A 22,369-nucleotide genomic window follows, 5' to 3' on the forward strand; every position below is an offset into this window, starting at 1 on the left:
GGTTTGTTCTTTTACAATCCAAAAAAACCCATAAGCCTCCACAATGAGCTCTACACATCTTTAATGAACACATATTTAAATATATACAGTCTGAGCATAATTTAATGTAAGCCTTTTCTATTTTCAGACAAATAGCAAGGCTGTGGTCCAACATGTTGCAACAATCAGCACACTTAAGTGAACAGTTCTGTCTCACACGATTTTCTCACAAATTCTAGTTTCTGTTCCCTCATACAATCACCCTCCACTCAATAAAACCTTAAAAAGTGCTGATGTAAGTAAAAGTTTGTGGTTGGTTGGCTCATCTGTTCCTCCTCAGTCAGTATGAAGCATTATTGAGGCAGTTTAGTTTTCAGATATTCATGAAGCTGCTGCTTTCTTCTCTTTGTAAGTCGCCATCATTTTCTTGATCTCTGCAATGGCCTTTCCTGGGTTAAGTCCCTGTAGAGAGAACTGACAATAAGAAACCTGGAGCTCTTTTAACTCTGTGAAAACATGTGTGTCAGTGACTTTGAAGTACCTTGGGGCAAGTCTTGGTGCAGTTCATAATAGTGTGACAGCGGTACAGTGAGAAGGGGTCCTGAAGTTTAGACAGACGCTCCTCAGTGAATTCATCACGGGAGTCAATCATCCACCGGTATGCCTGTCGGGTAACAAAGTGTTCAGTTCTCTTGAAAGTTGGAAGGTGAATTTCAACCAGCAAGTCAGTTTTTAAACAATTTTATAAAATGTTTCTTTTCATTTCACAATTTAGTAATTATGACACCCCTTAAGCTTCTGACCAAATTTGAGGCATGTATCATGCACTCAAATTTAACACCCAATGCCTCAAAATACAGCCTCAGCTGGATAAAAAGCTGTCTGATATCAACACCCAATAGCTGATGTTAACAACCCAAATCAAATATTAATATTTAGCTCAAAGCACAAGCAGAGCTGAGACTGACAAAGCACACCATAGTGACAGATGTACAGGATGACCTGATTTAACTATAACTTAAGTCATTGTTTAATTTCCCATTTGTCTTTCATCCAGTGATTTCATTTTCTGGTATGTATCTCATAGCTACATTTCATTAAGGTAGATGATCTCAAAGTGTCGTGACCCACCTGCATCAGGACAGCAGGTCCAAGGTATTTGTCTCCGTTCCACCAGTAGCTGGGACAGCTGGTGCTGCAGCATGCACAGAGGATGCACTCATATAGGCCATCCTGTTGAGTTAGACGGAGATAGATACAGTTTATTTTATTGTATTATTTAGGCAGAGTGTAATGATATCACTGACAGAGTGCTTTTCTTAATACGTCAAATATTTTCAAACACGACTGACGTTATCTTGCTTAAATGAATTACTTATATTATTGTTGAAATAAAGTGAGAAGTTTAGAAGGAAAGAAATCACTGTTTGGTGGATCTGTCATAGACATCTGAAATCTGGACCCAAAGCCAAAAAGTTTGAAAACAGTGGTTTAAGAAATTAAAGTTAGCATATAAATAGAGTTGAGTAGAAATTACAGTATTTCCATTTGGAATGTGGTGGAATGAAAGTGTAAAGTAGCATAATATGGAAATAATAATTCGTAGTATTTCAAAATCCTATGTAAGTAAAGTACTTCACAACATTGAAATGATCAGTTCTTAGTTCCATACAACACAGTAATGAACTATGTCTTCAGTTGTGGTAATGTTAGGAACTTAAGCCAAGATATGAGGAGCCCCCGTATGGCTACTGCAGGATGTGTTACACCGGTCCAGGTTACAGTCAGCGGTTTGTTTATTTACCAGTTTCTGCCTGTCCTCCACTGACTGGAAGTACTGCTCCTTCCCTTCTTGTGCTTCATCCTTCTTTTTCAAGTAGGGCTCGATGGATTTGTACTGTGCATAGAAGTTGCTCATATCCTGGTAAAAATAATGACAGGAATACAAACATCCGATGAATGAACCATCTATGATTCCAATAATCTCTCAAACACTTTTTTTATGGTCACACTATTTAGTCATCATCATGCATCATTGTGTACATGGAAATCCACTACAATTCTTTCAAATGCAGAAATAAGCTTTTTCTACACTTGTAGTACTTACAGGCACCAGATCTTTGACCACATACATGTGTGGGAGTGGGTAGATTTTGGTGGGTTTGCTTAAGTTTGTGTCAATTTTGTTCAGGCACGCCAGCGTGTTGCCTCCATTTATGTTCATGGCACATGAGCCGCAGATACCTGAAGAAAGTCACAAACACTGGGTCATTAAAATCAGTTAAATTAAATGAAAATGAATCACAGTGGAAATTGTTTGCATTATTATGTGCAAGTTGAATACAGATGGGCTTTCTTTCCTACCCTCACGGCAGGAACGTCTGAACGTGAGCGTGGGGTCAATTTCATTCTTGATCTTAATGAGGGCATCCAGAACCATTGGACCACAGCTGTATTAACAGGAGCAAACATGTCAGTAAACATGTGTTCTGATCATTTGATGTCACAGAAGGATAGTGATTGCAGCAAACAGACCAGACTTTTAAGAACAATAAAACAATATTTCAACATTATTGATCAACTATATCATATTATCTTTGCTGGCTCTGATGCATGGTTGGATTGACAAATTAATAGATCCATGGCATACCTTTATAACAAACAAAAATAAATAAATTTTTGATCTGGGGCTATTCATGTAGTTCATTTCACCAGCATCATATAAACTCTCCCAGTCATTCACATCTAAGGATAATAAACACAGATTTATACCTTTTAAATCAATTTATTGCATTTTGGGGTACTTTATCATTTTTTCTCCTGTTTCTTTTTTCCCAATATGTAATTTTCCATTCATCTCAATGAATTGCTTTAGATGGTACTTTGAGCACATTGTAACTCTACACTGTCTATAAAAAGTTTTCACCCTCCTTGGATGTTTCACCCTTTTGTTGCTTTTATACATGAAATCATAGTTAATATAATTTGGCTTTTTTGACAAGAATTTGGCAAAAAAAAAACCTCTTTAATATCAAAGTCAAAACAGATTTTTACAAAATCATGTCAATTAAAACTATATAAGGTAAAGTAAATGATTGCATGAATATTCACCCCCTTTAAAGTGACTGACCTAACTCAACAGCGGTTGCCTGAGTGTAGTTGATGTGTGTCAGTGATTGTAGTATAAAAACACCTGTATCTGGAAGGTCCAGTCTCTGGTTCATCAGTATTCCTTCAACAATTGCAGCATGAAGACAAAAGAACACTCCAAGCAACTCAGAGAAAAGATCATTGAAAAGTATAAGTCAGGAGATGGCTACAAAAAGATTTCTAACACAATGGACATCCCAGAGTTCAGTTAAATCCACCATTAAGAAATGGAAGGAGTATGGGACTTGTTTAAATCTGCCTAGAGCTGACATTACTCACAAACTGAATGATCAGGCAAGAAGAAAACTTTTGAGGGAGGCCACAAAGACACCTACAACCACTCTGAAGGAATTAAAAGCTTCAGTGGCTCAGATGGGAGAGACTGCACATACAAAAACTGTTGTCCAGGTTCTTCACCAGTCAAAGCTGTATGGAAGAGTTGCAAATAAAGTCACTGCTGAAAAAGCTCAGATAAAACCTCACCTGGAATTCACGCAAAGGCAGGTGGGAGAGTCCAAGGCTCATCAGGTTCATTGGTCTGATGAGACAAAAATTTTGCTTTTTGGCCATCAGACTAGATGCTATGTTTGGCAAACACCAAACACTGCACTTCACAACAAACACACCATCTCCACTGTGAAGCATGGTGGTGGCAGCATCATAATGTGGGGATGCTTCTCAGCAGCAGACCCTGAAAGGCTTGTAAAGGTGGAGGCGACCATGAATGCTGAAAAACATCACCAAATCCTGGAGGACAATCTGACTCAGTCTGCAAGAGAACTAGCACTCGGGAGAAGATTTATTTTCCAGCAAGACAACAACACCAAGCATCCATCAAAAGCTCCACAGAAATGTTTCAAAGACAACAAGGTGAATGTTCTGGAGAGACCAAGTCAAAGTACAGATCTCAATCTAATCGAGAATCTGTGGCTGAACTTGAAAAGAGCTGTTCACTCCTGATCCCTGAGTACCCTGACAGAGCTTGAGCTGTTTCACAAAGAAGAATGGAGAAGAATTGCAGTGTCCAGATGTTCAGGCTGATTGAAACATATCCACACAGACTCAGTGCTGTGATTGCAGCCAAAGGTCCATCTACTAAATACTGACCTGAAGAGGGTGACAATTTATGCAATCAGTTACTTTACTGTATATATTTTTAATTAATTGACATGATTTTGTAAAAATCTGTTCTGACTTTGATATTAAAGTGGATTGTTTTTTTGCAAATTCTTGTCAAAAAAGACAAATTGTATTGACCATGATTTCATGTACAAAAGCAACAAAAGGGTGACACATCGAAGGAGGGTTAAAACTTTTTATAGGCATTGTATGCCTTTGACCCACACTTTTACAGATTTCAGTTCACTGACCAAGTTATGACTTACCTGTTGAGATCAATATCATATGTCTGCATTCGTGGTTTGTCTCCGGCAGTGTCAGGGTCCCAGCGGTAAATCTGGAACTTTTTGATCCTGGGTTCAGGAGCTGGAGCAGCTGCTGTCTGAGCAGATCGCACCATCTGTATCATAGATAATAAATACAACAAAGAATACACTGGGTTATTTCAATTCCTCCAGGTATATTGTTAATGTGTTTTAACTTTGTTTACTTTGTTCAGTGTCCTTGGATGTTTTGAAAGGGGCCTTTAAATAAAATGTATTTTTATTCTTTTATTTAACCTCCACTAAAGCACCTTTTATTTTTCCGAAAGAGTAACATAAAGAGCAACAAAAACAAGAGTTATGTACAAACTAACACATCATGATGTGACCTCGGTGTGGGAAACACTCAGTAATTCTATCCTGTTACATAAGAGGACAGTACTAATATATCCACTCATACAAACAACATGATGATACTTTATTTGAAATGCAGAAATCTAAAAGACTTAGCAGTTAGTGGTTTGCTTTAGAATTAAGTGACAACATATTAAAATAACGGTATCATGAGATCAAGGAGCAGAATAATGAAAGAAAACCCTAAAAAAAAATAGAATTGCACAAACATAATATTAATGTTGTAAAATGTAAAATAATCAATCAGATTCTTTAAGACACCTTAACATGTTACAAATGTTAATGGTTTTATCATGTTTTGTCCTAGAAGATTCCCAGTTCGTGTCCCGGCCTGGGATCTTTCTGCATGGAGTTTGCTTGTTCTCCTTGTGCATGCGTGTTTTTTTTTTTTTGTTTTTTTTTTTTAATATTCTGCAGCTTCCTCCTACAGTCCAAAAACATGCTGAGGTTAATTGGTAACTCTAAACTGTCCGTAGGTGTGAATGTGTGTGATTGTTTGTCTCTATATGTAGCCCTGTAATAGACTGGTGACCTGTCCAGGGTGTCTCCTACCTTCACCCTAATTCAGCTGGGATAGACTCCAACCCCCTGTGACCCTAATGAAGACAGATAAATGGATGTATTGTCCTGTTGCATACGCTTTACTGCTGTTTTGGCATAAGACGGAGTGGAGTCTCCCCCTGCTGGACGCTTGGCTGAACTGACATGAAGGTGTTACATCACTTTGCAGTTTGTGGTTACCTAACTGACTCTTTAGCGGACAAAGAAAGATGAACTTCAGCATAATAACTGAGGCATAAACAGATATTTGTACACTTCAAATGCTAAAAAAAACCCCTTCAGGCTCCATTTATAAATGTGTAAGTGGAATGTGGAGCAGCGCAACATTTCAGTTTATACTAAAGGAAATTTCCACTACAACAAAGAGCATTCACTCACATTTTAAAGTGCAGCAAACATAGTTCAACGGAGCTGTTGAGTATTTTGTCACATTTACATACACCCAGCCTCAGAGAACAGTGTGTTACTCCAAGCGGTTTAGTAATAAAGCTAGTTTTTCAGTGATAACACACTGTAGCCTAGCATGAACTGCTAACCTGCACCAGTTGGCCACATTTTTGAAAGAAGGAATATCTGTTCTGAGAGTAAATAAAACGTTCTGCTACTCACCACCATCACACCAGAATTCCTAACAGCCCACACATTTCGACTGAGACAGACCACCGACATGCTTCTGGTTGGGTATGTTCTTGACAGTGACTGCCCCTCTCTGTCGACTCACTCTACTACCCTCGGAGGCAGATGAAGCCACGCCCCGCGTAGAGAGCTGCGTCAGTGGTGTTGCCTTCAGGGACACCCTCTCTGCTCGTTCATCAAACAACAAACTGGCTCATCGATGTTTCTGCAACAGCTGGAGAGGAGTGACAACAAAATAAGCACTAGCCGTGAATGTTGCACCATCCGCTATCTGTTCATATATAAACATGTACACATTTAACTGGAAGGTAAAGGTACAATTGTTGATTAGTCATACAATCCTATATTCCCGACGGTACTGAAGGCATCAGATGCATAAGCGTCTTTCACAACTCTCATTGCTATCAGTGAGGGTCAGTTATGTACAGTACATAACAAAACACCCTTGTGCAATATCACTTAAAAGTCAAATGTTTCATAACTGAAATACCTCTCATGAAAACAAAGACTATTATGTGAAGACACCTGTGATCACTGGCATGCAAAGGAGAAAACCTGTAATCCCTGAAACAAAAGATTAACACAGCTGTGATTTACAATTAGCCTAACTGCATGAACATGGACCAGTTAGGGGTGTCTATCTGCAGCCACAGTGTCTGCCCTCCTAAAACGTGTCCTGCTTGTATTGTTTACACAATCCACCTCTGATAAACAGATGAACACGTGTGTCAGACTTGTCACGGGGGTTGTCAGTGGAAAATGGAATTTCTGTTACAGTTCAGACAGTAAAAAGGACAGTGCATAAAATCATGTCTTAGCCTCTGTTGACAGCATTCAAGAAAAGCATCCTCCAGAGCACAATGCAAAAAACACACGAGTTTCTAATGAAGGAAAAAGTAAAAATTATGATCTGATCAAGTATGGCTCCTGATGTACATCCAATAGTACACCTTTGGGGTATTTAAAAATAAATAAATACATAAAAAAAGCAACATAACCCTTCCAGTAGCTGGAAAAAATACCTCTGAAGAACATCTCGTCTGACATGCGGTACCTTACCATAACAGTGACTCCCAGTTTCTTTACTGCACATAAGAGCAAATACCTACTGTTCAACTTATACAATTACTGTAGGGTGATTCAATTTAAAATGACTGGACATCAAAGTGATATAGGTGTGTATATTATATATCAATACAAGACACCTTACAGTCAGAGGTGTTGTTGCACTCTCGACACATCAGAGGTTCAGTCTATTCCAGTATTTTAACATATCTGTAAATTTTAACCTGATAACAACACTTTTAAGTTATTTCAGCATAAAATTGATATAAAAGATGACATCAGTGATTTGTAAACTCAGTGTCAGTGGAAATACTTTAAATTCTATGATTTACAGCAATAAACATTTGTAAAATAATTGTAAAATACTTGTGTTGATAAATTTTATTTAAAGTATTCTGGGTGATGATCCTTTAAATAGTCAAAGAGAAAAGCTATAGTTGCCAGTGTGGGAAAAAAAAGTTTCACAATAACACAAAGTCCTATAACACAATTCCACAACTAAATAACTAATCATAATGAAAGCAAATCTGCTGACAAAAACACAATGATGACTTATTTAAGTACAAGAACTTAGAATAAAACAGTAAAATGTGTTTTCAGTGATACTTGGCTTCCTGATGCCATATTTTGTTTTGTTTAATGGTCAGAAAGGTCCCAATCTGTATGCTATTGGATGTTTGCTGTGCAAACCATCAAATCACACAACATCCCTGTTGCAAATATCCTGACTATGAATATATATATATATAAATATATATATATATATATATATATATATATATATATATATATATATATATATATATATATATATATATATATATATATATATATATATATATATATATATATATATATATATATATCATTCAGTAGTGGTTCATTACAAGTGATTGTGAATGAAAATAAGATCAGGTATTGTAGGTAAAGTTCGGTATTTCTGACACTTTTGTTATGACAATAATTAAGAAGAACATTTTTTCCCTTTTGTAGTGTGCTAGGCAGACACTTGGAACAGTCATTACATTTTGTTTACACTGCTAAAAAACAAACAAACAAACAAACAAAACAGGTTTCATGTTAATCACTTACTATGAAACTTGTTACGGTTGAAAAAGTTTTGGGTTTGTGCAGCAGCTTTAGCTGTTGGTATGGAGTCTGTCTTTCAGAAATCAAGTTTTGAAGTTCAACGCAACTTCTCGCCACATTTGCAACTGTTTTTAAATGTGAACATTTTAACAATACAGAAAAAATATTTTAAAAAAATTAAAAAAATACAATGTCTGTATGTAGATAAAAAATATATAAATAAAAGTCAGTACAGTATATATTGGTTGGATGTATAAGTCAGAATTTTCTGATCCATATCATATCTTGTAACTGCTACCAGTGATTGTTTCCTTCATAAAAACGAGCTGACTTCTAAAAAAAAAAAAAAACAAATTAATATAACAACGAGCCAGTCTTTTGAACGGCTCTTTGAAAGGAATGGCTCCTCAAGATCCGGCTCCCTTCAAAGAGCCATAAATCCGATCTCTGCAGTTAGCATGGGTCTTCTCACAATAAAACACCAAATAACAAATAAACTTCCTGTATCAGTCTGTCATAAAACTTTACTGTCAATATGCATGTGTGTTCCTTTTTCACCTTAGTGAGGGAGTTGCTCTCCAGCTCCCTCACAAACCAGTTCATAGTCATAAAACGATGCAAAATATCAACAGGTGATTTACTTTGAAAGTTCTGCGGTGTTCCACTCTGGTCCAATCAGCAGCCAGGACTGAACACTGCAGCCTGAATGCCTTTCTCCGCCTGCAGTTCGGACCCACAGCAGCGGCATGTCGTGGCTCTTCGGCTGGAGGAAAGGCTCAGGGACGCCGCCGGCGGGCGAGGAGCACCCGGGGGCTGCAGCGGATGAAGGCTCCGGGGGAGCACCGGGAGGACAGGGGGACAAAAAACCCGGAGACAAGTGGAGCAACTTCGACCCGACCGGGCTAGAGAGAGCAGCTAGAGCCGCCAGGGAGCTCGATAAATCACGTGGGCGAGCTTTTTTTTTTTTTTTTTTTTAAAACTAGAATTTAATTCAAATAGTAAACACTAAGTGCTATTTAAACTTCAGTCTTCTTTCTGGTCTGGACAAACTTCCATTCTGGAACATTCTGTTCTTTCACGTTGAGTTTCACACAACAATACCAAACTTTACGTTAAGTTTTAAGCAGCACATTGTAGATCAAACTGTAACTTTATAACTGCAGCATGCCGGCAGGAACACTTTTATTGTTGTTATAATAATATGTTCTGGGTGAATATGTTTAGTGGGGAAATTGTTACATTTCTTAAGCATACAGTTGTTTGGATGCAATTTGCAACTGTTTTTGAAATGGAATCAGGCCGCTGGATTGCTTGCAATGTGGCCTGCATTTACTACAAATCACGACAGACAACATGCATGTGCATGAAGGTATCTGTTGTTAACTTTGTAAGAGGGGATCTGATCTCCATGCATGCTGCAGAAATGTTAGGGAGTTCTGGTGGGCGTGACGAGGCAGCAAAAAAGAACAAAGTGTCCCTGCAGCTCAGCCCCTCACCTGCCCCACACATCACTGTCATGTCAGTGGACATGTGGACATGTGTGGGTATTTTTAGTGCCTCACAGCACAGCTTTGTTTTAATGATGGTCACTTTTCTCACATTTTGCTGTCAGTGCTTCTGTTGTGGACAAACAACCATGTAGTGCCTGTAAGCAGCTCATGCAGAAAAGTGCAGCTAAAAGTAGTCATCAGAATGTAGTAATGAATGAATAGTTGCCACTCATTTCAACAGGACATGCAAAAGAAGCTTTGGATCTGGCTCGTATGCAGGAGCAGACTGTACAGCTGGAGCATCAGAGTAAAGTGAAGGTATGTGACTGACTAGAGGGAGTGGCTGCTAAACCATGGTGTCAGTGAACCAGAACTAACCAAACTCCCCCAACAGGAGTATGAAGCAGCTTTGGAGCAGCTGAAGGGGGAGCAGATCCAGCTCCAGGGGGAGGAAAGACGCAAAACGCTTGCAGAGGAGACAAAGCAAAACCAAGCAGTATGTGAGCAGCAGTGAACATATGTGCAGAACGATTGTAATATCCATCTCATTTTTCTCTCACCTGCAACTGGTGCAGATGAATGTAATTGGTTGTTTTGTTTATCACCTCTAGAGGGCACAATATCAGGACAAACTTGCCAGACAGAGGTATGATGATCAGCTCAGGCAACAGGTAACCCTTTAAAACCTTGTAAGACCCATATATATATATATATATATATATATATATATATATATATATATATATATATATATATATATACACACACATACATACATACATACATCTATCCTTAGACGCTACTGTTCAAAAGTTTGGGGTCACTCAGACAATGTCATGTTTTCCATGAAAACTCACACTTTTATTCATGTGCTAACATAATTGCACAAGAGTTTTCTAATCATTAATTAGCCTTTCAACACCATTAGCTAACACAGTGTAGCATTAGAACACAGGAGTGATGGTTGCTGGAAATGTTCCTCTGTACCCCTATGTAGATATTCCATTAAAAATCTGCTGTTTCCAGCTAGAATAGTCATGTACCGCATTAACAATGTCTAGAGTGTATTTCTGGTTCATTTAATGTTATCTTCATTGAAAAGACTGCTCTTTAAAACCCAACTCTATGAAAAAATGAGCAAAAATAATTAAACAAATTAAACTGGTTTTGTGTTTTTGCAACCACTGGTTTTACGGGGGGCTGCACAGTGGCGTAGTGGTTAGCACTTTCGCCTTGCAGCGAGAAGATCCCTGGTTCGCGTCCCGGCTTTCCCGGGATCTTTCTGCATGGAGTTTGCATGTTCTCCCTGTGCATGCGTGGGTTTTCTCCGGGTACTCCGGCTTCCTCCCACAGTCCAAAAATATGCTGAGGTTAATTGATCATTCTAAATTGCCCGTAGGTGTGAATGTGTGAGTGCTTGTTTGTCTTTGTATGTAGCCCTGCGACAGACTGGTGACCTGTCTAGGGTGTCCCCTGCCTTCACCCGAGTCAGCTGGGATAGGCTCCAAGCCCCCCCGCGACCCTAGTGAGGAATAAGCGGTGTATAGATAATGGATGGATGGTTTTACAGGGTTAAATGAACCCTGAAAAGGAATATCAACTGTAGCAGAATGGAGCATTCATCTTATGTTTTATTATCTACAGCAATTCCTGAATGAGGAGAACCTTCGCAAACAAGAGGAGTCGGTTCTGAAGCAAGAGGCCATGAGGAAAGGTACAGGACCTTTGCATTACATATGGAAAAAATGGCACAGTGATATTTTGTCTTTCTGCAGTATCTAATACTATATGAAAAAATACTGGAATTTGTATCAGATGAGTTGAATGACTAATTAGAAACAATCATTTTAATGATTGGGGTGATTTTGTAGGGGAATGTATCTGCATAGAACATTTTTAAAAAGCTGAATAGTGACATTTTACTGTGAAAAACCTTTTGAGTGTGAGAGTTTAAATGTTTCTCATAAGGTGTAACACTGATAAAGGCATGTAAACTAGTTTAGAATGGTGAATTTTTACTCATACAGAACTTTGTGGTGCTGATTTAAATCAAACAAATGAGTTGTGTTACTTTTTGAGGTGGCAACAACTGTAAGACTCTGCTGACAGATAACTTGGCACATCATCCTTTCTGTAGCTGAAATATTTCCATACAACCTACTTGGGCTAAAACTAAAATAATAATCACTATTTTCTGGATCAATGTTTAGACCATAATTTATCACAATTTTTAACTGATTTAGGCATACAATCTTTTTATTGTATTTTCCCATTTAAACCAACACAGCACTGCTTTCTCTTCCATGCAACATTTCAGCTAATGTACAAATCTGCATTAAAATAAGACTTAAAATCATCTTCAGCTGAATTCACTGCTCCTACAAGCAAAATATGCAAAAAATTCTAATTGTAAGGAACCAAACTCATGATAGCTATTAGTAATCAGTTGATTGTGCAGCCCTACAACTAACTTTGTTTTTCTTCTTTGCAACCAAATCTTCCTTTGAAGCATTTTTCTTTTGTTCCTCACTCATTTTGCTGTGCACATGTGGACAAAATGCAGTGTTCATCCAGTCATAATTATGTGAAACTTCTTTGTAATTCATGATGCTTTATAGCAAGGAATGACCATAAATCTATCTACACAGTTCAATAACAATATTAAGAAGGAATCAAATGCCTGTGAAAGGAGTCACTCATAGTGACAATTTATTATCTGATTTTGCTGTGTAGCTCAATTGCACCACATGTTCAGCCTCTTTTATTTGTTTTGGTGTTTCAGACCACAACTTGCTGTGCTGTTGCAGTCGCAACAAACTCAAACATCTCTCCTTTTTTTGCCAGCAGCAAGCTATTGTTTTGGCTATAAAACTCTGATAAACTTGAGTGTACACTACCTTCCTAGCCATGCATAATTTGTAAGTAATTGGTGGACATTGTTGAGAATTTAGCATTCAGCAAGAGTCTTGTGTCCTTCAGGAGTTGATGAACACTGCACACCAGCTTACATGCAGCAAGTGGTTCGAAATACATTTCCAAATATATATCAATCAATCAATCAATCAATCAATCAAAGTTTATTTGTATAGCCCTTTACAACAGCCCAAATGGTGACCAAAGTGCTTCACAGTAAAAAACAAGAAAATAACTTAAAACAATACAGTAACTTAAAACAGGTCAAACAATCACACTCACACCTACGGGCAAATTTAGAATAATCAATTAACCTCAGCATGTTTTTGGACTGTGGGAGGAAGCTGGAGTACCCAGAGAAAACCCATACATGCTCAGGGAGAACATGCAAACTCCATGCAGAAAGATCCCTGGAAAGCCGGGATACGAGGGATCTTCTAGCTGCAAGTCGAGAAGCGCTAACCACCACGCCACTACGCAGCCCGTAAAACATACAATTAAATAAACAGCAATAAAACAGCACTAAAATATACATCTAAAAGAAATGAAAGTAATAAAATGTCACCATGCCGCTAGGTATTGAAAGCCATTTCAAACAGGAAGGTGTTGACTTTTGATTTAAAAAGACCGAGGTCAGTGATGGTGCGCATGTCGGGGGGGAGCTTGTTCCAGAGACCTGGGTGCAGCTACAGAGAACGCCCAGTCACCCCAGTGTTTGGATTTAGACCTGGGTACTTCAAGCAGCCACCCAATGGATGATCTCAGAGCTCTTTTTTGGTCCCGTAAAGTTAAAAGCTCAGATAAATAAAGTATACTAACCTTGTTTCATGCATACTAGATATATAAATAGACAACTGCTTGCTAACACTTAAGCCATGATAACTTAACAGAGTGATGATGTGTTCTGTTTACAGCTTGTTCTTCAAGTAGAAAAACAAATAGTGTAGCTTTAATTTTAATTCATACAAAGTAGATGTTCTTTTAGAGCCACCTCAGATATCAATAGAACAGAATAAGTACAATGTGCAAGGAACAACAGTGGACCTTTCATAAGTCATACATGAATATTATATATCACAAGTTAGAAAATTCTGTTTTCAGAAAAAAACTGACTTACAGGCTTACAGACTGTAAGCTGTAGAAGAGCTATCATACTTTCTGCTCTTCACAGATAGGAGTTGATGAAAATATATTAGCTAATGGCCACTTCCGTGCCAGTGGATAGCGTGCCCTGATTAGAAGAGCCAAGAAGTACAAAGGAACTGTATCTTTAAATCAGTTCAACCTAATATTCACTTCGTGTAAAAATAAGTTAAGCCTTGCTGATTAAAAGTAGGTCAGATGCCCAGCCCTGTCAGTAGCAGTTACTAATGTTCCTTTTTTTCCTTTCCAGCTACCATCGAGCATGAAATGGATCTGAGACACAAGAATGACCTGCTTCGGGTCGAAGCGGAGGCCAAAGCTCGTGCTCAGGTGGAGAGGGAGAACGCAGATCTGATCCGAGAGCAGATCCGCCTGAAAGCTGCTGAACACAGACAAACTGTCCTCGAATCTATAAAGTGAGCGCAAAATGAGTTTCCACATTCCCTAATCATCAGAGTTACTGGCATGTTATCCTCTAGTATCTCTCTCAGCTCTAAGTAGCAGTTCAAACAAAATTCCCAGAGGGCAGCAGTGGCTGGAGCTGCCACAATGGAGGCAGTCAGGGTGATAATTGTGTTTTGTTCCCGGCAGGACAGCAGGAGCAGTGTTTGGGGAGGGATTCAAGGCCTTCGTCTCCGACTGGGATAAACTAACAGCAACAGTAACTCCATGTCAAACCTGTCATGCTTTGTCACACTTTCACTACAGGAGGACTGCAGCGGTTTATAGGAGACGGCAGTCTTCATATTTGATGCGTTGTACATTATGTACACGTCTTTGTTTTTCTTCCGTCACAGGTCGCTGGATTGACCCTGTTGGCAGTAGGAGTGTATTCTGCCAGGAATGCCACAGCGGTGGCTGGGCGGTACATAGAGGCTCGTCTCGGTAAACCCTCACTGGTCCGAGAGACCTCCAGGTTGACTGTTGCAGAGGCCATAAAACACCCAGTCAAGGTCAAATTGCATCCAAATCTGCATGTTTTTACTGCTAAATATATTGCTGATAAAATCTAATAAACATCACTTGCTGAAGGATGAAATGCATGCAGGATCTGTGAGGAAGCTTTACATAAATGCATTTTACACTAGAATTATTTAATTATTTAGATATTTTTAGGAACTATCCATAAACAATCAGCTGTTCAGAGTCTGGAAGCTCATCAAATTTTCCAAGAGAATAAATAATTTCAATGGATTTGTGTATTCATGTGTCATGTGTAGCACGTCCTGGTAATTCTGCCAAATCGACTGAATATGGGAGGGTTTTAGTATGTGAAATACAAATAGCAGAAACATTAAAAATGCTGTCAGTCATACCAGTTAAGCGTTCAGAATGAATGAATACATTGCTTTTCTGAGACACAAAAATAATTAAGCCTGAACATTATCTGCTGAATGTTTAGATTTTTAGGATTTTTGACTTATTTTTTTGACATTTTGATAGGAATAGGAAATTCTATTTATACTCAGAGTTGAAATATGAATTCCTATAAGTGGATGTTAACCGTGACATGATTTCTGTCATTTTTAGACAGCCAAGCGTGTGAGAAGCAGACCTCAGGATGCTTTAGAGGGTGTGGTGCTCAGTGTGAGTGATTTATTATACAACATTTGGTCCCATTCATATATTCTGCATTCCACATTTATGTGCTCTGGGGAGGACTGTCAAAATGCTAAGTGCCTCCATGGGTCTGGTTTGTACAGGCAGCTTTGGAGGAGCGTGTGAGGGACATTGCCATTGCTACTCGCAACACCAGGCAGAACCGAGGCTTGTACAGAAACATCCTGATGTATGGACCCCCTGGAACTGGAAAAACCCTCTTCGCAAAGGTATGGCTTCATCCAACACCTTGTCTTTTTCCTCTTTTTTTTTTCAAAATATTTTTTGTCATTTTTGGATTAAGCAGTGACTTTTTATACTGAGAAAAGGCTGTTGTGCTAAATCTAACAGCTAATTTACACCTGCAGTATTGGTCCAACCTGTACTATCCAGTACAGCTGGCACAACAGTCTGTGTGCAATAGAAATAGACTGTATATAAAAGATGGGTGCAGCTTCTGGATCTGGAAAGTGAAGCCAACGCAGACTTGCCTTAACCCTCTGAACTCCAACTCCCCCTGACGAGTGTGAAAAGCATGTTATCTTTAAAAAATCAATACAATATCACCATTTATCAGAGCCAGAAACTGCAAAACTTCTCATCAACATTTGAACTTTTTATATGTGATGTGCTGCTCTATCAGAAAACATTACCAGAACTAAGCTTAAAATTGTAGTACTTTATCCAAATCACTTTATTCTACTTGTCTCATTTACACATTACACCAAGATCTACACCAAAACTAAAAAAATCTGTGCTTTCCAGCATAACTGAGGGCAGCGATGTGACAGAAATTCAAGAACTTCTTGGCCAAACTGCAGGCAAAATTATGGAAACGTATTAAATTTTAGTGAAATGTCTACAGTATGCAGAGTCTGTCTTTTTTCCAGTATGGTAACATCTGTGGACACTTGGAAAAATGTTGGATATGCTGATTCCATAGTTGTTTTTATTTTTGTAAAATAATCAAAGAACTTCAACTTTCATTTTTTTGATGATCCATGGCATTGTAACTGTGTCATACTGCACAGAAGTCTTTTCAAAGTGCTCTCCCTTTCTAGCCATAGTTGTTCTGTTTCCATAGAGGTACAGGACTTTATATTGCAGTGAAAAATGAGCCCACGGTGAGTAAAAATGTGACAGAAAACTAGGACCAGAAAACGCCTCAAACTGCTTCAGAGGGTTAAACCTGCATTCTAATGACCAGCAGAGGGTGTCTCTGTTTGCTAAAAGAACTCTGGTTGTTTTGAAGTCTATGGGAAACTGACTTCATTGTCATCTGTTATCTTGGTAATTTTTTTCCTACTAAGTTTATGGTCCCAATTCCTAGTTTCAGGTCTTCTTCAATGCAGCATGCTGTTCATTTTGTACATTACTATTATTATAGTCTCCCTAAAGCAGAAAAGTTTTTATGCTTTAGGCTACTGTGTGATTGACAGTAATGATGTGCATAGTGTCCTGGAGTTCTCCCTGAGGTCCACCTCTCTCTTTTCATGTCCAGTTTCAAAAAATGAAAATGACAACCGCCAAATGCCAAACCTCTTAAAAATGGAATCTCACAAACTAATGGAAGACATCACAGTGGCTACATCCATCTTTTAAATACAGTCTACTGTTTTCCTCTGCCCATGTCATGTAATATATTATATTTCTCTGGTTTATTTTGAATCCATAGAAGAACTGTTAGCATGAGCAGTGATGTGAATGCGGCAGTTATTGATAAGGAAACATTTTATCACAAAACTTGTGTTAGATCCTAAAAATAGCACAAAACGTACAATATTTTTGAAACCAATTTTGATATTTCTTTATTGCAATAAAGATGCTATTCATTTGTCAATCTATATATTGTATTTAGCTTGTTACTAAATTTTAAGATTGTAGTGTCATTCTGTTTTCTTTCCTGCCTCAGAAACTGGCTCTTCACTCAGGGATGGACTATGCCATCATGACAGGTGGGGATGTGGCACCCATGGGGCGCGATGGAGTCACTGCCATGCACAAGGTGTTTGACTGGGCCAACACCAGCAGGCGGGGGTACGGTTGTTTAATTCTCTCTGTATTATCAATCAATGGATTAGCACTATAAGGTGTATTGTAATGTATGTAAGCTGTTAAATGTTGAGTGAAGGTTTCATGTGGTGGACTGGGTACAGTGTTACATACAGAGCTACTGTTATTTTTGCTTGCTTATTCCTCAAAAGCCCTGAAGACTGTCCATTTTTAAGCCCATTCTCTTTCATGTTCTCTTGTTTTCTGCAGGCTCTTGCTGTTTGTAGATGAAGCTGATGCATTCCTCCGTAAGCGAGCCACAGTGAGTTCAGCTGTAGTGCCATGTGCATGGTGATGATGCGCTGTTTTTTTAAATCATATATTCATGAGTCATGATTTTTGCATTGCAGGAGAAAATCAGTGAGGACCTTAGAGCCACTCTCAATGCATTCCTCTACCGCACCGGCGAGCAGAGCAACAAGTTGGTATCTTGCTGTATTCACTGTGCATGGCTAGGCATGAAAAGGTCATCATTATAACTGAAAAGGTCACTGACTGGATCTAAGTACTTTCTTTTCCTCTCCTCAGGTTCATGCTGGTGCTCGCCAGTAACCAGCCAGAACAGTTTGACTGGGCCATTAACGACCGCATTGATGAGATTGTGAACTTTGCGTTGCCTGGTTTGGAGGAGAGGGAGAGATTGGTACGCCTGTATTTCGACAAATTTGTGTTGGGTCCTGCCACTGCAGGGAGACAGTGAGTACTCTCATTGAATTTCACTTAGAGCTAGTGTTGCTGCTCTGTAGCTGAGGTGATTTACCACCACAGAGGAAATCATTGCTCCCTAGAGATTGCCTTGCTAGCTCAAGTTGCATAATGGTGTGTATCGTGTTCAATCCTGAAACCACAAAGGCGTCTGAATCTTACTGATTGCTTTTATAAAATGGTGTTCAAGCCCTCAGAAAGCAGTACACCAGCAGCATGCCTTGGTCAGTCGTGACCAATCAATTATAGGAAACAATCTTAAGCCCACTTACTGTACAAACTTTATGTGCTTTAACTCAACAGGAGGTTAAAACTGGCTCAGTTTGACTATGGTTTGAAGTGTTCAGACATTGCAAAGCGAGCAGACGGCATGTCGGGGCGTGAAATCTCCAAACTTGGTGTAGCCTGGCAGGTGAGTAGAAAAGTCTGTCAACACAAAATATAAAACTGCTTGAAAACAAATCTTAAACAATCATTTAATACATTTGTTTTCTGGAAAGGCTGCTGCCTACTCCTCTGAAGATGGAGTTTTGACTGAAGCAATGATTGACTCAAGAGTGGATGATGCTGTCAAGCAACATGCACAGAAAATGGACTGGCTGCTGGTGGACACAGATATGGGGGTTGGCAAGGTCGGTGTACTCTTACCTAAGGAAATGGCTGCAGGAATCACGGCACAAAAAGCCGCTTCACTAGCACAAAGTGAAGATACCACCTCGACCATACAAGAAATTCTTCCACTATATGAGGTTGTAAGCAATGCTGCCCAGGCAGAAACAACCACTCCATCTTCAGAGGTACAAGCAGATGTTATCCTCCAAGAAGCTGCCACTTTGGTTAAAGAAAGTGAAGTTGTTGCTGCACCAACTGTTGGAACAACTATCTTGAATGAACCACTTGAAACAATTGCTGAGACATCTGCTGCTGTCCCATTGGAGCAGGAGGTTAAGGCTGACAATGACCTGACTGCTGAAGTTCTAGGAACAGCTGTACCTGTAGACACTGCTGTACCTGAGGTAAAGGATATACTCACTGAGACTATTGAAACTGAGGGCACAGCAGCTTCCACCATAGAAGAAACTGCTGCTGTGAGTAAAGAAGAACCCTCTGCTGATTTAGTGCAAGAAACTGAGACTGAAGAGGTAATCAAGGAGAAGGAGAATGTTGCTCCACAAGTTGACATAACAGCCTCTGCTGTTGCCCTTGAGAAGGAATTAGACACTGTCATCTTTAATGTTGTCCAGGAACCAGAGGCTACAGTATCAGTACAAGACACTCTTGTTCAGGAAACTGAGTCAGCAACCACCTCTGTTGATGGTGGAGAATCTGAAGCCAGTAAAGCTGCAGAGGAAGTAAACACTGATATTGTAAAAATGGTTGGGCAAGTAGTAACCAATGTAGCTCAAGTGACTGAGTCCTTGGCAAACATTGTAAAGGAGGCTGAATCTATAACAATTGATGTAGCCAAGGTGGCCGATACTGTGTCAACCATCACTGAAGAGATGGAGGCAGTATCCATGAAGGAGTCTGAACCAATAGAAAAGGTAGTTGTCGATACAAGTGAGGTTGCAGGAGAGTTATCAGAGGTTGCTCAAGAGGTTGAAGTGGTAGTAACAGAGATGGAATCAAATATTATGGACACAGAGGTTGTCAAGGAGGTTGAACCTGTGATGCCTGAGGCTGCTGCCAGTGAAGCTGAAGCCATGCCAAAAGAGATTGCAGTGGAACCAGAAGTCATAGCTTCAGAGGAAACCAAGGTGACTCAGACTACAGCTACAGAGTTGACCACAGAGGCTGAGACTTTGACCACAGAAAATGTCACAGAACCTATACCTGCAGAGATTGCTGAGAAGGAAGCTGAGCCTACCATAACAGAGATTTCCAAGGAATCAGAAGTCCTAAAAGATGAAGTAATATCAACAGAAAATGCCACAGAGACTGAGGCCACAACTGGAGAGGTAGCCAAAGAGTCTCAGACAGCAGCTGCAGGTTTTGTCACAGAGACTGCACCCATAGAGCCTTTGCCTATGGAGACTGCCTTCAAGAATGCTGAAGTCACTACAGCAGAGGTTTCTAAGGAAGCAGAAGTCCTACGAACTAAAGCTGTCACAGAAACTGAAGCCACAACCATAGAGGTAGCAGACAAGGCTCAGACTGCAGCTACAGAGACTGTTGCCAAGGAGGCTGCAGAAGTTTCCAAGGAAGCAGAAGTCCTACCAGATAAAATAAATCCAACCAAAACTGTCACAGAAACTGAAGCCACGACCACAGAGGTAGCAGAAAAGGCTCACATTGCAGCTACAGAGACTGCTGACAAGGAGGCTGCAGAGGTTTCCAAGGAAGCAGAAGTCCCATCACCCAAAGAGGTTGACACTGTTGTTACCGAAGATGTGAAATTGCCCGAAGTTAATGAGGTTGCTGCCCAGAAAACTGAGGCCAAAACAACAGAGGCTGTAGTGCAGGTGGAGACTGTGGTAACTGAAGCTGCCAATGAGAAGGACAACTGTCCCCAAACCAGCGTTGATGATGTCAGTGTGTCATCCATCAATGAAGAAGCTAAACCCAGTCAAACTGGTGTTTCAGACAAACAGAGTGGAAAAGCCAGCGATAAATCACAAGACAAATCTAGTCCAACAAAATGATCCCTTGGGGTCTTTGATGGCATGATACTGTGAATGAAGAGCTGTTGTAATCCTTAAACTTCTGAGCATGGAATTCTGTCTTCTTGTCTGCCAGTATATGTTGAACTGTGTTACTGTCAATGCCAAGGTAAATGTAATAGTTGGGTTACAGTCACTAGGAGTGCTGAAATTTTAGTAAAAAGATGTTAAATCCCGACCGTTTCATTCTTACTTCTTTTATCGTCATCTGGTATTTGTTGCACTTTTAAAAGTCTGTGGATTGGTTTCTTTAATTCAGTTACATTTCTACAAAATGTAAATTAAGAATATCTCTTGCCTGAATTTTTTTAGCTGTAATTAGTTAAATAATTATCAGCTTTAGTAGAAAATGAATCAGTTATTATTTGCAGGTTTCAGCTTTTAAAAAGTGAAGAATTTTCTGTTTTGTTAGTGTTCTATTAGTGTGAATTTGATGTGTTTGACTTTCAAATTGCTGGTCAAATAGTACAGTCAATTTAAAGAATCAGAGTTAGGGTTATCATACTCTTGTTTCTGTTAGTGTATATATTCACCTCTAACTACGAAGTGTTGTGTTTTCAGCTAGAATGAGCTTGTTACGTCTGTTGGGAGCCCGCAATGTTGCACTGCCATGTTTTTATAGTTACCTAGAATGAACAAAAAACCCCACTAACTCTAGAGAGCTACTATTGCATTTTACATTGAAGTGGTGGTAAGCGCTAAACCCTCACGGATTTAACTGACGTCCTAGCTGCAGTGCTTGACTGTGTGAGTTTGTGACGCAATAAATAGGAGGAAAGGGACATATCATTGAAATCAACATATCACCATGTAAGTGAAGTAAATAAGTGAATGTGGACTCATACTCCATTTACAGTTTGATCAACTGCTCTGTTGATCACTCCATGTTTGCCACATTGCAGAGTTTATACGTACCAAATGTAAGAAAAGTCATGAACGTCAGTAAATCCTATGTGGATGTTTGACTGAAAACACAACTGTACAAATGTGCAATAATTACAGCAGGGAGTATCTGGATGTTACCACTTACGGGAGCTGATCGAAAAATTACAAGAGTGTGTCTGTAGTCCTCAAAAACTGGAACTGATGTAAATTTGACTGCCATCTCTGCCAAGTGTTCTCATTGTGCAGTGACAGCGCTCCCACTGCTTCTGCAATCACTTGTCATGCTTCCTGAAAGTTCTGCTGTGTAAATATGTCAGCACCATCTGTGATGATCTCCTAAACTGTGTCAAATGGTGACTCTTCAACTTGAATTTAATTTTTGGGAAAGAAGTGACAGGGAACCAAATCTGGTGAGTAGGGCTGGTGAGGAGTAACAACTGTGTTGTGGTTAAAAAAAAAAAAATCTGTGTAATTGCTGCTTTGCAGCCAGATGCCATTGCACCACAGTTCAGGTCTCCCTCAGACATCTCATTACTTGACTGACAGTCAAACACTGATGAGAAAAGTTGACCAACCATGTAAACGTTAAAGAAAACGGCAAGCAAGCTCCTGACCTGATGTTCCTTGTCTGGTTTTGGAAACTGGC

The 22,369-nt window shown here is 39.4% G+C and overlaps 2 protein-coding genes across 4 annotated transcripts; one reads left to right on the forward strand and one right to left on the reverse strand.

Moving 5' to 3' along the window:
* Positions 1-44: 44 nt before the first annotated feature.
* On the reverse strand, positions 45-6,245 carry LOC111564743 (succinate dehydrogenase [ubiquinone] iron-sulfur subunit, mitochondrial-like). Its single transcript, XM_023264523.3, has 8 exons — positions 6,096-6,245; positions 4,515-4,648; positions 2,344-2,429; positions 2,087-2,223; positions 1,784-1,900; positions 1,111-1,212; positions 521-643; positions 45-441 (listed from the first exon to the last, which is right to left on the reverse strand). Exons 1-8 carry the CDS (start codon positions 6,153-6,155, stop codon positions 361-363), a joined length of 840 nt encoding a protein of 279 aa, XP_023120291.1. The 5' UTR covers positions 6,156-6,245; the 3' UTR covers positions 45-360.
* Positions 6,246-8,970: 2,725 nt separating this feature from the next.
* LOC111564742 (uncharacterized) lies at positions 8,971-21,014 on the forward strand. Of its 3 annotated transcripts, none has more exons than XM_023264522.3 (16): positions 8,971-9,221; positions 10,008-10,084; positions 10,161-10,262; positions 10,378-10,437; positions 11,411-11,480; positions 14,073-14,238; positions 14,414-14,483; positions 14,620-14,775; positions 15,353-15,409; positions 15,526-15,651; positions 17,334-17,458; positions 17,684-17,735; positions 17,824-17,894; positions 18,002-18,169; positions 18,482-18,590; positions 18,679-21,014. In XM_023264522.3, exons 1-16 carry the CDS (start codon positions 9,023-9,025, stop codon positions 20,818-20,820), a joined length of 3,750 nt encoding a protein of 1,249 aa, XP_023120290.2. In that variant the 5' UTR covers positions 8,971-9,022; the 3' UTR covers positions 20,821-21,014. The 3 variants fall into 3 exon arrangements, with proteins under 3 accessions (XP_023120290.2, XP_035801481.2, XP_035801483.2); XM_035945588.2 differs by having other exon boundaries at positions 9,087-9,225; XM_035945590.2 differs by lacking the exons at positions 8,971-9,221; positions 10,008-10,084 and having other exon boundaries at positions 10,159-10,262; positions 10,378-10,412.
* The last annotated feature ends 1,355 nt before the right edge of the window (positions 21,015-22,369 follow it).

Source organism: Amphiprion ocellaris, chromosome 8 (genome assembly GCF_022539595.1).
Source record: "Amphiprion ocellaris isolate individual 3 ecotype Okinawa chromosome 8, ASM2253959v1, whole genome shotgun sequence".
Classification (NCBI taxonomy): Eukaryota; Metazoa; Chordata; class Actinopteri; family Pomacentridae; genus Amphiprion; species Amphiprion ocellaris.

Bases quoted from the DNA above. Each gene is read 5' to 3' on its own strand.
- LOC111564743 (XM_023264523.3), bottom strand. From the start codon at position 6,155: ATGTCGGTGGTCTGTCTCAGTCGAAATGTGTGGGCTGTTAGGAATTCT. The intron at 2,430-4,514 runs GTAAGTCATAAC...CTGTTAATACAG, and splicing joins TATGATATTGATCTCAACAG to CTGTGGTCCAATGGTTCTGG. The intron at 1,901-2,086 runs GTAAGTACTACA...TATTTTTACCAG, and splicing joins TGGTCAAAGATCTGGTGCCT to GATATGAGCAACTTCTATGC.
- LOC111564742 (XM_023264522.3), top strand. From the start codon at position 9,023: ATGTCGTGGCTCTTCGGCTGGAGGAAAGGCTCAGGGACGCCGCCGGCG. The intron at 10,263-10,377 runs GTATGTGAGCAG...TATCACCTCTAG, and splicing joins AGACAAAGCAAAACCAAGCA to AGGGCACAATATCAGGACAA. The intron at 17,736-17,823 runs GTGAGTTCAGCT...TTTGCATTGCAG, and splicing joins TCCTCCGTAAGCGAGCCACA to GAGAAAATCAGTGAGGACCT.